Source organism: Rattus norvegicus, chromosome 4 (assembly GCF_021556685.1).
Source record: "Rattus norvegicus strain SHRSP/BbbUtx chromosome 4, alternate assembly SHRSP_T2T, whole genome shotgun sequence".
NCBI classification, from domain to species: domain Eukaryota; kingdom Metazoa; phylum Chordata; class Mammalia; order Rodentia; family Muridae; genus Rattus; species Rattus norvegicus.
The window spans coordinates 76106269-76120261 of NC_141537.1; the positions used below are offsets into that span (position 1 = coordinate 76106269).

The window sequence follows — 13993 nt, forward strand, 5'->3', positions numbered from 1 at the left end:
AGCCAAATAAGCTCTTTCCTATCCAATGATTGACAATAATTTGTAATGTAAGCCAAATAAACTCTTCCCTCTTCAAGTTACTTTGATCATCCTGTTTGATCTGGTAGCCTTAACTATGACAGATAGCAATTCTGATAAACTTTGCCGTACAAAATAATAAGGATTCCATGATCTTTCATTTCCAGGGCCATTTCTTTTATGTTGTTACCAACTGCCTCCCCTAGACACATCATTCTTCTGAGCAGCAATTCTTTGAATGTTTGTTATGCTAACTTACACTTCCCTTTGGGGGTTTTATTGTAATTTGTTTCCAGCAAGAGGCTATTTACTCATCCTATTGTTAAGTACCAACAATCCAGTCTTCACCCCACCCCTGTCCATGCCACACAACATATTTTCAGTCATGGAAATCTTTTACTATCACTCATAGGCCTCTCCATAACACTGCGATTTCACATACCAGATGAGAAATGGTGTAACAAACTTACACCACTTGAGTTTTGTTGTCTAGAGAAACTATCATCCAAACTCAGAGTCCAAAAATGCTACAAAAGCTTGTGAATGCTTATATACAAGGGCCAATGGGATCTTTCTTAAAAGCATTAAGTATAATGCTAGAAAAAAGGACTGTTTCAATGATTATGTAGTGACTATTCCTATAATTATCTTCCCCTAGAATATCTCATGTAGGAGCATGAAAAGATTTGAGAATTTCAGACTCCAAATGTATCAAGACCGAACAGAACAATGTTGTGAGTGGATTCTCAAGTCTTGTTTGGGAACTTAATCACACCCAATTGGAAGTGATGAGCTTTTATGCAGCTGTTCTGCCTCACAAGAGTTCTCTCATGGAGACAACTACTCATTTCAAAATCCATCCAAGTTAATGTGAATGTTTAGACTCCTAAGTAGTCACAAAAGCTGAACCCAATGATAGCCTTGCTAAAAGCAGTCACAAAAGTTACAGCTGGTTGTTTTCTGTCTCCTAAGTTTAGCCGTTAAAATCTACTCACTTTTATCATGATTAAACACATTGAAATCACATTGTATATATACAACTATTTTTAGTAGACAACTTATTGAAAAGTCAGCATTTTTGTAAAGGGACTAAGTGAATGACAAGAAAATTATGTAGTTTAGAAATACATGCACTCATACATACACAGGCATATTCATGTACTCACAAATGCAGACACAAACACACATACATACATACAGACACACAAACACATACATACAAAATATAACAATATTAATACAGAATATGTCATTTTAAGCCAAGAACTAAATATAATCCTTTGTGTGTGTGTGTGTGTGTGTGTGCTATATTAGTGGAAATTAATGTATACCTCTGAAATGAAATATTATAGAACATTTAAATGGTGGTTTTCATAGTTTACATATTGGTACTTGCTAAGGAAGTGAAAGAAGGGCTTTTTATTGAAGTGAACTATAATAATAACTAATCAAAATATGACATTTTAAAGAATTACTTAATAACCAACTTCTGCTTTTTCAATATTCACTTTTGTTCATTTAATCACATTTTTATGTATTCGTCATCTTTGCCAATCATTTAGTATTGGAAAGAATAAATTAGTAAGTAATTTAAGACTAATGAGTACAGTTTAAATTTGCCAGTAGACAGGTTTGGATTGAGGAACATTCAGGGCCATACCTACTCCAACAAGGCCACACTTCCCAATCCTTCCCAAATAGTTACACCCACTACAAAAATAAGCATTCACATACATGAGCCTATGGGGACAGTCTCATTTAACTCCTTCTCCCAAACCTAACTCTTGCCTAAAGTAATCTCACATTTTCAAGCACTCCTGTACTACATCTGCAAAAATCAAAGATATGCCATTATTATTCAGATGGCTGTGTCCAGTCAAATGCCTGGGAGACCTTTAATAAAGCATGTTGGATGTCCATTGTGACCTTCTTGTTCCTTCTGTTTTGTAGGATTTCTGAACCACATGAACAATGCCAGTCACTCTGCCCTTCAGCCATCATTCCAAGGATGCATGCAGCTCATTCAGGTAGATGACCAGCTTGTAAATTTATATGAAGTGGCACAGAGGAAGCCAGGAAGCTTTGCAAATGTCACCATTGACATGTGTGCCATCATAGACAGGTAAGCCATATGTTCATCCTACATTAAGTGCTCCAGACTTCACACGTTCATGTTTCTGTTGTTTGATAAGGAAAAACATAAAAGAAAAAGATAAATATGAATGCAAAAAATGGGCTTATGAATGGTTGCTCTTTGGGATGCCGATGTTATATATTGTATTTGTGATATCAGCAAAGACAACATTTGCATATATATACATGTGTGTGTAGTATGTTTGTGTGTATAGAGAGTGTGTTTGGTACATGCATCTCTGTGTATGTACATATATATGTATATATACATATATGTATATATGTGTATTATGCAGTATATGTGTATATATGTCTCTGTGTTTTATATATAGCACGGGATTGTGTAGACAGCACTGCGGGCAGCAACTTGACAGTGCTAGGAACCCTCAGCGGTCAGTGTTTCCATTTCTTCCATGCTTCCGAGCAGAGGATTTTCTTCTTTTCTCAGACTCAGTATATTGTTCCTTCTGAAAACCATTTTGTGCCAGATATAGTCACAAGAGACTCATAACAATTGAGGGTTGATTGTCACAAGGTACTTAGAAAAATTCTGCCTATAAAATATATAGAGAGAAATATTATAAATTATTTTATTGGGCTTTGCAAATATAGGAAGAAATCATTTCTTTTCCTGTTCACAGCTTCAAATATTGATATAATTTTAGTTGTTTTCTCCCCTACTCCCTTTCTCTTCCCACTTCTTTTCCCACTAATACTCTTCTTCCCTGCAAGTCTCCCTCCTATTCTCATGCCTTCTTTTGTATGTGAATTCACACAGACTAAAAAGGCAAAATGCTTCTATGAAATAGGATAATATCACATACAATTTCCTAAATCTTAAATACTCTACTTCTTAAGTTTGCTTTGCATTAGAGCTCAAGACATTTCCCTTTGAGATACTTTGTCTTGGAAACTACATGTAACTACAAGTTGATGCTAAATTAGTGAATTAACCCGGCTTTCTCAGCCAGTTTCAGATCTTTTGAGAATGGGTTATCTTACTCTGAACTCTAACTTTATTAATTTCATATTTTGTAAGAGGAAAGTTCATGAAAAACTATGTTTAATTTTTTTGAACTAAAAGAGGCTAAGAGAACCAGCTCAGCAGTTAGGAGTTCCTGCTGTTGCACAAGACCTGAGCTCAGTTTCCAGTACATATTTCAGTTAACTCACAATGTCTGTAGCTTCAGCTCCAGGGAATCTGATGTCTTCTTGTGACATATATGTGTATGCACACAGTCACAAACACATGCAGATAAATAAACTTATGCCTCAGTTTGACCTCCCTTCATGCGGAGTTCAAAGTTTCTAGGTGTTTAGTGGAACTCTTCAGGCAGCCGCTCAAGACAGCTAGTATATTCCACAAATAGCAAAAATGTTCGAATATGAAGCAAGTTCAATTTTCTATGATCTTAAGTTGGAAGCCAAGCAAATGGGACCTTACAGTTCATAGTAGCTTGGTTTATGTTGGTTTATACCTTTTTAAAGTCTGAATATGTTTATAACAAAAGACAGAGGAACACCCTGTTCATTTATGTTACATCTCTGAGAGTGCTGTTACTACAGTAAGAGTAGCAATATCTCCCTCATTTGCAAGACTGTCATAATATATTAGTCATTATTTCTGCTTGAGGTACATGGTAGTGGTAACCAGAGAAACTAAAAGATGAGTAACTCAGAGACCCTTTTTTCCTGACATTAGATGGCTTGACATCTGCATGTTTTCTACCAGATCACATTGCATTTCTTCTAGTTCTACAGATATTGAAAGCCTTAGTACCTGGTTCTCTTTCTATGTCAGTGGCTTCACTGAGACAGTAATATTGGTGGAACTATCCCTGCTCAGTTTTGTGCATGAGAAGTATTGCTCTTTTATTTCAAATATGCCATTCGAAGCTGTCCTATTTAAAGTGTTTCTTGCATAGGAAACACAGACGATGTTGGAATTTTTATGCAATGTTTGTAATGCAGATGGAAGGGCATTGTTGTCCCACAAAGTGTGAATAAGATCTGAGTAAATAAATAAAGAGTATCCATGTTTGATCATGGTGAGGAAGTGTGTGGGGAAGATTACTTGAACTTACTTTTCCACATTTGGTAGCTTTGTGCTAGACTGAGCCAGTCTATCTATCCATATTCTTTGTTCTCTGCAATAGTCAAAATGATCACTTGAATGACAACTATATTAGTTAGTTGACTTGTTGCTGTAATAAAAATACCTGTTGCTATAATAAAATGTAAGAATGGAAATATTTATTTCAACTCATAATTCATGAGATACAGCCCACTCTAAAGGTGAGATCTGGCAGCAGGAGGTTTGGGTCATGTGTCAAGAAGCATAGAAGAGAATGCTGGTACCCAGTGTTCTTACTTTGCTGAATTTAGTCTTAGAGACCAGGTCATAGACTGGCATTGCCCACATGTGGGTCTGTCACCACAGTTAACTTGATCCACTTCACATCATGAAAACCGTTTTTTATCCCCTATCATTTTAAGGGCAAAAAAAAAAGTCTCCATATCTAATGTCAATTGGTTAGATCAACTCCTTTATTGATGTAGAATATTTCCAGTTAAAAATCCTAAGCTATAGAGTCCCATATATATATATATATATATATATATATATATATATATATATCATGTGTTATATAGGTCATGTTCATTTCGTTCAAACTCACTGAAGAGCTGCTAACAACATGACCCTAGAGCTGTGCCTCTCCAGATGAGAGAATGGAGAGTCTTAGCCTCTACTCCTGCAGCTGCAATGCAAAAATGCATCTCTAACATCTGCTGGCTAGCGGAAGCTCTGCAGCTTCCCCATATACACCAATTTATCTTCCATTTGCCCAAATTCCCCCTAAGAAGTAAATACTCATGCTTCTCCTTTCAAATTCCAGACAGACTTATTAGAGTTATTTTTAAAGGCGGTGAGTGTAAAAACGAGAGCACAGAATAAGGAAATAGAAGAGCCGCCATAGTAGCCCTGCTGGATTTATAAACTCTCTGAGTGTGTTAGCAGCTGCTGCACTGATGTGATGAGAACACAGGGAAGTGGATGGGGAGGATGATTGAGTGCTCCAGAAAAGCTTGCTGTATTTTCTTTCTTTGTGGGTATATTTGCATGTTTCTTGGTCTATGTTTTTGGAACAGAGCTCTGAATCGTAGAGATATTCATTTGGTCAGACTGTAGGCCCATACACTTAATGCATGGTTTCTGACCATATGGAATGCCCACTCCTGTTTTCTGCACTAAAATCAGTCAATGAACAAAATGGAAGTCCATAGATATGTGGAACTCATATTCTAGTGGAAGGGAACAAAGGTAGGAGGTAAGCTCCGGGTTAAAATTATATAATACCACAAGTTACAAGATTCTCTGTTAAGCAAAAAGAAGAAAACAAGGCAGAGGGCAGGTTTATTAGATCCTGGTTTCCAATGTAGTTACAACAGGGCTGCTCAGAGTGAACCGCACTAAAAACAAAGTACTGAGACCTCACCAACTGCTTATCCAATGCCAAATGGTCAGCCCTGAGATTATATGAGACAAGAAACATTACACAGAGAGAACACACACACACACACACACACACACACACACACACACACACACGCATGCACACACCTTAAGGGGGGTTGCCCATGGAAGGTAAAGAAAGCAAACAGAACAGTACACGGGAAGGCTTAGAGTACGGGCAAGGAGAAGGAAATGATGTAATTTTATTATAATTTCAAAAAGTAAGATTATATTAAAGAAACAGCAATTTGTTTAAGACCTAAAAACTTAATGTTTTATTGATTTAAGGAAAGAGCATTGCATGCACAAATGAGAGCTAGGTCAAAGAAGATACCTGTATGATAACGGTTATCAAGTAAGCCATGGCAAAAAGGTTGGAAGGGTGAGAAAGGCAGCAAGAAAGGAAACTAGCGTGCTTCTAGAAACCAGTCCTTTCTAGCATGGGACTGCTTGGCTATAAGCCCAGAACTCAGAAAATAAGACAGGGGAGGTCTGAACACCAGGATAGCTTTGGCTATAAAGCAAGACCCAGTTTAAACAAGTAAATATTTAAAAATACTGGAAGCTAATGCTTCCTTATAAAATTTATTTTTTATTCTGAAAGAGTTAAGAAACCCTTGCAGGGTCCTGAATAGGACAATGAGTCACACTAATTCATACTATAAGATGATGGATTAGGCAGTGGAAGGAGAACGTGTCCGGTGGCAGAAGTCTGATTGGAAGACCATTTTCATAATATAACAAATGATGTCTGCTGAACGGGAAAGCAAGGCATTCTCATTTCTGAATATATTTAGCAGATAGAGTCAGGAAGGTTTGTGATGTAGTATATGAAGAATATGAGAAAATAAAGAACACATCTAAGTTTTTTGTAAGCAAAAGAATTCTGCTTTCTAACAGTGGAGAAGGTTCAATGGGAGTGAAGTGAAAAGTCATAAATCCAGAATTGCCTCACAGGGGACACATCTTCTAGATGTCGAGGTAGAAATGTAAAAAATACAGTTTTGTATATGTATGTAACAGATATGTATCCTCATATCACACAGCAAGGTTTGGTGCCTGATATTACCACATTAACTGCCTCAGGTTTGTGATGTCTTTGTTTTTCATTGTAACCATCATTCCAAGAGTGAAGGTATTCTCAAGAGACACAGGTGCATCTCCTTTTGACTCTCATTATAATGAAGTTGAAGTTTCCCTAGGAATATCATGCCAGGCAAAGGACAAGGCTAGGGTCCATATGCCAGTCCAAGAGGGAGCTTTGTGTGCTGGAAAGAGATTCTACACAGTTCTGACAACTTGTCAGAATTCTTTGCTGGAGAGGCTGTAGCCCTGAGAGTAGGGAGTTAATGATATGCAGGACTATTCCTTGATTAAGACTTCTTACTTATACATACCTCCTCTCCTCTATTGAAACACAGATCTCATGCTAGGTCCCCAAAGATGGCTTGAGAGAGGCAATCCTTAAGTTTTCTCCTCTTTACTTTGTGTCCATACTGAAAAAATGACCACCTCCCCCTCCCAAACACACACACACCCTGGCTTTTCAGTTACTATGTTTCTTTAATTACCCAATTTAAGGCAGGACATCCCAGTTTGGCTTGTAAGACCTATGCTGGCCCAAGCTCTGTCCCTAAAACTCAGAAGGAATTATGGGCACAGGAAAGAAGCAAGGATTTCTCTCTGGACATTTGCCTTTCCATGATATTCTGCTTCCAAGTATAAAGTTCCATGATTCAGCAAAGAATGTTATCCTAGACTCAAATAGTATGTAAATGCAATGAGTGGGGTTTATTTTTTTCAATTTTAAAAAATACATTTATTGAAATTCATGAATTATCTATATTAAAATATATTCATATCAGGGAAGCAATATTCATGGATCAGAAAGTTTATCTTTTATTCCTTTCATGTCTTTTCTTTTGTATATTCAAATGTTATCCCCTTTCCCAGTTCACCCCTCACCTATCAACCATCAACCATTCCCCTGCTTCTATGAGGATGCTTCCCCTCCTACCCACCCACTCCCACCTCAATTCCCCTACACTGGGGAAAAGAGTCTTCTCAGGACCAAGGGCTTCTCCTCTTATTGATGCCAGGTAATACCATCCTCTACTGCGTATGCTGCTGGAGTCATGGGTCCCCCGTGTGTACCCTTTGATTGGTGGTGTAGTTCCTGGGAGCTCTAGAGAGTCCGGTTGTTTGATATTGTTGTTCTTCCTAAGGAGTTGCAAACCCTTTCAGCTCCTTCAGTCCTTTCTCTAACTTGCACTAAGGTCACCATGCTCAGTCTGATGGTTAGCTGCAAGCATCTTAATTTTTATCAGTACGGATCCGACAGAGCCTCTCAAGAGACATCCATATCAAGTTCCTGTCAGCAAGCACTTCTGGCACCAGCAATAGTGATTGGATTTTGTGGCTGCATCTGGGATGGATCCCCAGGTGGGACAGTCTCTGGGTGGCCTTTCCTTCAGTCTGTGCTCAACACTTTGTCTCCACATTTCCTCCCGTGAGTATTTTGTTCCCCCTTCTAAGAAGGACTGATGCATCCACATTTTGGCCTTCCTTCTTTTTGACCTTCATATGGTCTGTGAATTGTATCTTGGGCATTCCAACATTTTGGCTAATATCCACTTATCATTGAATGTGTTTTTGTTTTGTTTTTTGTTTTCATTTGTTTTGGATTTTGTGATTGAGTTACCTCACTCAGGATGATATTTTCTAGTTTCATCCATTTGCTTATGATTTTCATAAAGTCATCATTTTAATAGCTGAGTAGTACTCCACTGTGTAAATGTACCATATTTTCTGTATCCATTCCTCTGTTGAAGGACATCTGGGTTCTTTCCAGCTTCTGTCCATTGATCTACCTGCTTGTCTCTGTACTAATACCATACAGTTTTTATCATGATTGCTAAAGTGCAAAGAGTGTTTCATTATACAGAAGGCCATCATGCTAGGGTCTCCCAGCACCAAAATAGAGAGGCAATCAAGTGATCTCACGGGCTCAATTTAAAGTACATTGGAGTTCTGGGGTAGATGAGCTTTATCTTACTCTATCTCTCTAGAACCACTATTGGGGGATGAAGGATGGAGCCTTTATTTCTATTAGTAATTGACTTGCTTGGGCTTGCCTAGACTTACCCAGTTCTTAGGCATAGTCTCCTTAACTGTCAATTTGAAGTCTGTCATGGAATCAGACTAGCCTTTTCACAAGGAACAAGACTTTGCTCACACCGTTGGTTACTAAATTTCTCTCTGTGATGTAAACTGTACAAAAGATAGCCATTGTTTTTTGTTGCATCATTAACACTTTTATCCATCCTAGTACCTTTGTACTGCTGACTTCTGATAGTAAATGTCTTTAGTTGACTGATTAGCTCTGATTCGCAAACGGTTTCTTTCCAAAACCTTATAATAACCTAAAAGCAAGCACATCCAGAAATAGTCAATGTCAGTTGACTCATTCTGTCTGTCCAGGGAGAGAAGCACTAAGGGCCCATGAAACATTTCAAACTGGGAAAGCAGAGGTTTAGGCATCAGAGAATTGTCCAAGCATGGGTAGGAACTAGAGTAAGCCCTAAAATGTCCTGGGTGATATTGGCCAGCTCTGACAACTGGGAAAGTTGCTGCTACAGTATATAGTTCTCCTCAGACTTTTGAATCCATATAGAGTTACTGCTTTCTGTGGACACAGTGATAGGAAGAATCGGATGTTAAAATAATTGATTTAAAGTAGTTTGTGAGCATACTGGGCTTAGCAAGATGAATCTACTCTCCATAGGGAATAGTAAGGTACAGTTTGCAGGCCATGGTTTGTATCCTGAGTGTCCAGCCTATCTTCAGTTCAGCTTCCAGGGGATGTGTTTCACTTTACTATGAGCAGGAACAAGGGAAGTGACACAGCAGTTAGTGGTGGTACCATTTGTTTTCCTAATGCAGGTGTGGTCTCCTCCCCTTTGCCACTCTGCCAACCTTGTTTAAAACTTAAGCTGAATGGCAAGAAAGTCTCAGGTCAACGGGCCTCCTTCATGTTTCTGTTAAGCAAATAAGCAAGCAAACAAACAAACAAAAACACCTCAGTCCATGTTTACTTACAGCAGTATGAATCAAGTTTTTATTTTTTCTAGGTGCTCAAAAGTTCTGTGTTGTTCATTGCTTTTCTGTTACTATGATAGAATACCCTGATTTAAAAACAAAACAAAACCAAAACCAAAAAGAAGAAAACCAAAGCAAGACAACAAACAACAAGCAAACAAACAAAACAGCTTTGATGAGAATGGTTGCTCATGCTCTTGCTCTTGTTCTTGTCTTGCTCTGGCTCTGGCTCTGGCTCTGGCTCTGGCTCTGGCTCTCACTCTTGCTCTCGCTCTTGCTCTTGCTCTGGCCAGCAATTCCAGAGGGAAGCCAGTGTGCCATGCCAAGGGCTGATGTAGCAACAAGAGCATGAATGCCAGATGATTGCATTTCACCTGCACATCGAAAATAAAGAGGAAAACAGGAATTAGAGACTCTCTATAGGACCTCAAGTGTCACCCTAGTGACAAATTTCCTTCAACAATGCCCCATAACTTTACTAAAGGTTCTACAGCTTTGGCAAACAGTGCCACAGCTGGGGACCAAGTATTCAAGTACATGAGATGATATGGGGGACATTCCTCTCAAAAGCATCTGTCTTTTTTCCATTCTGTGCTTATAAAATCACCCTGAACTGTTCTTTTCTGAGAGTATGGGGAAACAAACCCCACATCTGGAAATGACAAAAGGAAACAGGAAGCTTGTATTTGAGGTTCGGTTAAGTGGCTTCCCATTGATGTCTCCCAGAAGCTGGAACCTGGGGACTAAAAAGTCATTTACAGGATAAAGCAACCTTATTTTATTTCAACCAATAGCTGTCTTTTAGCAGGACTATATAACGTACTAAAAGTAATACAGCAGTAGAATGATGTTTGTTCTTTTTCAGTCCACTTCCCTCCCATAAATAAGAAAACAAAACCAATAAATAGTCTGGACTGAGTAGAGAGTGGAAGGAGAGAAATGAATGCCCCAACTTAACCAGTGCTTGCGAAATTAGCTTCCTGAGAAATTGCAAAATAGACTGGATCCTATTCCTGAGTTTGCAATTAAGTCTTCGTTATATTTTTGGATAGAAGTATATAATCATGTAGCCAGCATTTATTTTCTTTTTCGGTTTGGTGCTTTCTTTTCAAGATTTTCCCCTTGAAATATAAGAATAAGCATTTGAGCTTAAAAATTATTAATGTCTGTGTAAGCATATGCAAACATATGAACCAAAAGTCATATGCAAAATCCAGAAGAAGGTCTCAGGCATCCTCCTCTATCTCCATCTATTCCTTTGGAACAGAATCTTCCTCTGAACCTGGGGCTTAGAATTTCTTCGTTGAAAGGCAGCAAGCCTTAGCAATCCACCTGTTTCTGCTCCTCTCCAGTTGTGCACAGGGTGACAGCTGGAGTAAATGGGTGCTGGGATCTAAACTATGATTCTCATGATTATATATCAGGAACAGAAGACTACTAACACATCTCTCCAGTTCAATCTATAAAATTCTATATGGGAATTTAGATAAGGGTTAGATACATATAATCAGAAATCTCAAAAGTCAGTTGGCTTTCCTGGAAAGTTGATGAACTCGGTCTAGAAAGAGATGATGTGCTTCTTCAAAAGCGTATGTGTCGTCTATGGCTCAGTTGGTGTGGCTCAGTGATAGAGTGCTTCCCTGAGACAGGCGCTTTGATTCCTCAACAAAGTAATTTTAATGCACTATCTTAACTTAGATAAAGACAACATAAAACATTCTGTATCAGAAGTAAATCCACCAGATTAACCCTTGAACAGATACTTTTCATAATTACTTTCTTTGCCAACTATATATCCAGTCAATGTGATATTCATGCTAGGTCAAATGAAACACCCATTTCAGGCTACTGTCCCGCCTTAGTCCTCCCAATCCTCCAATATGGCTCCTGGGTCAAGATTAACTTGGGGAAAGCTTCCTCCTAGGAATAATAATATTACTAGAGATGAGACAGAGACATTGCCTCCACAGTGCCACCCTCAACAGCCTATAGACTTGCCTTGGATCTTTATGAATTTCAACTAAAATCAAACTTAATTGACGTCTTTGATGGAGAAAAGAATTTCAGGACTATTATTTTATGATGATACATGCACACACAAACACAAAATTAACATACATATATATGCATATATGTATAAATGTATATGTAATACTTTAATATAGGTCTATGCACACAGCTTGAGAAACAGAGAGGTTCTCATAATGACAATAAGACACCCAACCCCTACGCGCACGCGCGCACACACACACACACACACACACACACACATACATTTAGTATAGGCATTGGTTCCTCAAGGGAAACTTGCAATTGTCTAAGCATTAACTACACATACTACTTTGGTTACTGTCAAAATACATTTTAAAAGATTAAGAAGAAAGTTTTCCTCTTATCTATTTTGAAAAGGAAGATATGGAAAGATCAGGAATTCAAGGCTGGTTCAATTGGAGGTCAGCATGTAGAATGCAAATTGATCCATTCTTCTCTCCTTGTACAAAGGTCAAGTCCAAGTGGATCAGGGACCTCCATATAAAACCAGGTAAACTGAAACTAATAGAAGAGAAAGTGGCAACACCTGGGCAAGGAAAATTTTTCCTGAACAGAACACCAATGACTTATGCTCTCTGAGATCAAGAGTCAAAAAAATGGGACCTCAGAAAGCTGCAGATCTTCTGTAAGGCAAAGGGCATTGTCAATAGGACAAAATGGCAACCAACAGACTGGGGAAAAATATTTACCAATCCTAGATCTGATAGAGGGCTAATATCTTATATATACAAAGAACTCAAGAAGTTAGAATCCAGAGAACCAAATAATCCTATTAAAAAAATGGGGAAGAATCTAAACAAAGAATTCTCAACTAAGGAATACTAAATAATCAAGAAGCACCTAGTGAAATGTTTAACATCCTTAGTCATCAGGGAAATGCAAATCAAAACAACCCTGAGATTCTACCTCACACAAGTCAGAATGACTAAGATCAAAAATTCAGGTGACAGCAGATGTGGAGAAAGAAGAACACTTCTCCATTGTTGGTGGGATTGCAAACTGGTACAAACACTCTGGAAATCAGTCTGGAGGTTCCTCAGAAAATTGGACATAGTTCTACTTGAGGACCCAGCTATACCACTCCTGGGCATATACCCAAAAGATGTGCCTACATATAACAAGGCATATGCTCCACTATGTTCATAGCAGCCTTATTTATAATATCCAAAAGTTGGAAAGATGTCCTTCAAAAGAGGAAAGGATACAGAAAATGTGGTACATCTACACAATGGAGTATTACTCAGCTATCAAAAACAATGACTTCATGAAATCCATAGGCAAATGGATGGAACTAGAAAATATCATGCTGAGTGAGGTAACCAAATCACAAAAAAACACACATGGTAGACACTCACTAATAAGTAGACATTAGCCCAAAAGCTTGTATTTCCCAAGATACAGACTACAGGAAGCTCAAGAAGAAGATGACCAAAGTGCAGATGTTTCAATCCTTAAAGGTGGGAACTAAAATATTCATAGGAGGAGGTATGAAGACAAAATTGGAGCAGAGATGAAGGAATGGCCATTCAGATCCTGCCCCCCCCCCAGCCTATATAGCCACCAAACTAGAAAATATTGAAGAAGCCAAGAAATGCATGCTGACTGAAACGTGATATAGCCATCTTCTGAGAGGATCAGCCAGAGCGTGACAAATACAGAGGCAAATGCTAGCAGCAAACCATTGAACTGAGAATGGGGTCCCCATTGGAGGAGTTAGAGAAAGGATTGAAGGAGCTGAAGGGGCTTGCAATCCCATAAGGACAGCAATACCAACCAACCAGAGCTCCCAGGGACTAAACCGCTACCCAAAGAGTACAGGACAGATCCATGGCTCCAGTTGCATATGTAGCAGAGGATGGCCTGGTTGGACACCAATGGGAGGAGAAACCCTTGGTCCTGCCAATACTGCCCCACCCCCAGTATAGGAGCCTGTCAAGGCAGGGAGGCAGGAGGGGTGTTGGTTGGGGAGGGGGAACTCCCTTATAGAAGAAGGGGGAGAGGCATGGGATAGGGGGCTTATATACAGGAAACCAGGAAAAGGTATAACATTTGAAATGTAAATAAAAATATTCAATAAAAGAAAAAAAAACAATGTCTTTTTGAAATTCTTAGGCAAATGGATGGAATTAGAAAATATCATCCTGAGTAAGGTAACCTAGTCACAAAAGAACACACATG

At 38.6% G+C, this 13993-nt stretch overlaps 1 protein-coding gene across 2 annotated transcripts in view; it reads left to right on the plus strand.

Moving 5' to 3' along the window:
• Nucleotides 1-13993, plus strand: part of Cntnap2 (contactin associated protein 2) — a 2247664-nt gene that overhangs the window by 1198699 nt on the left and 1034972 nt on the right. For both annotated transcript variants that reach the window (NM_001427648.1, XM_087658677.1), the window contains 1 exon segment: nucleotides 1969-2140. In NM_001427648.1, the coding sequence (NP_001414577.1) occupies nucleotides 1969-2140 (172 nt within the window).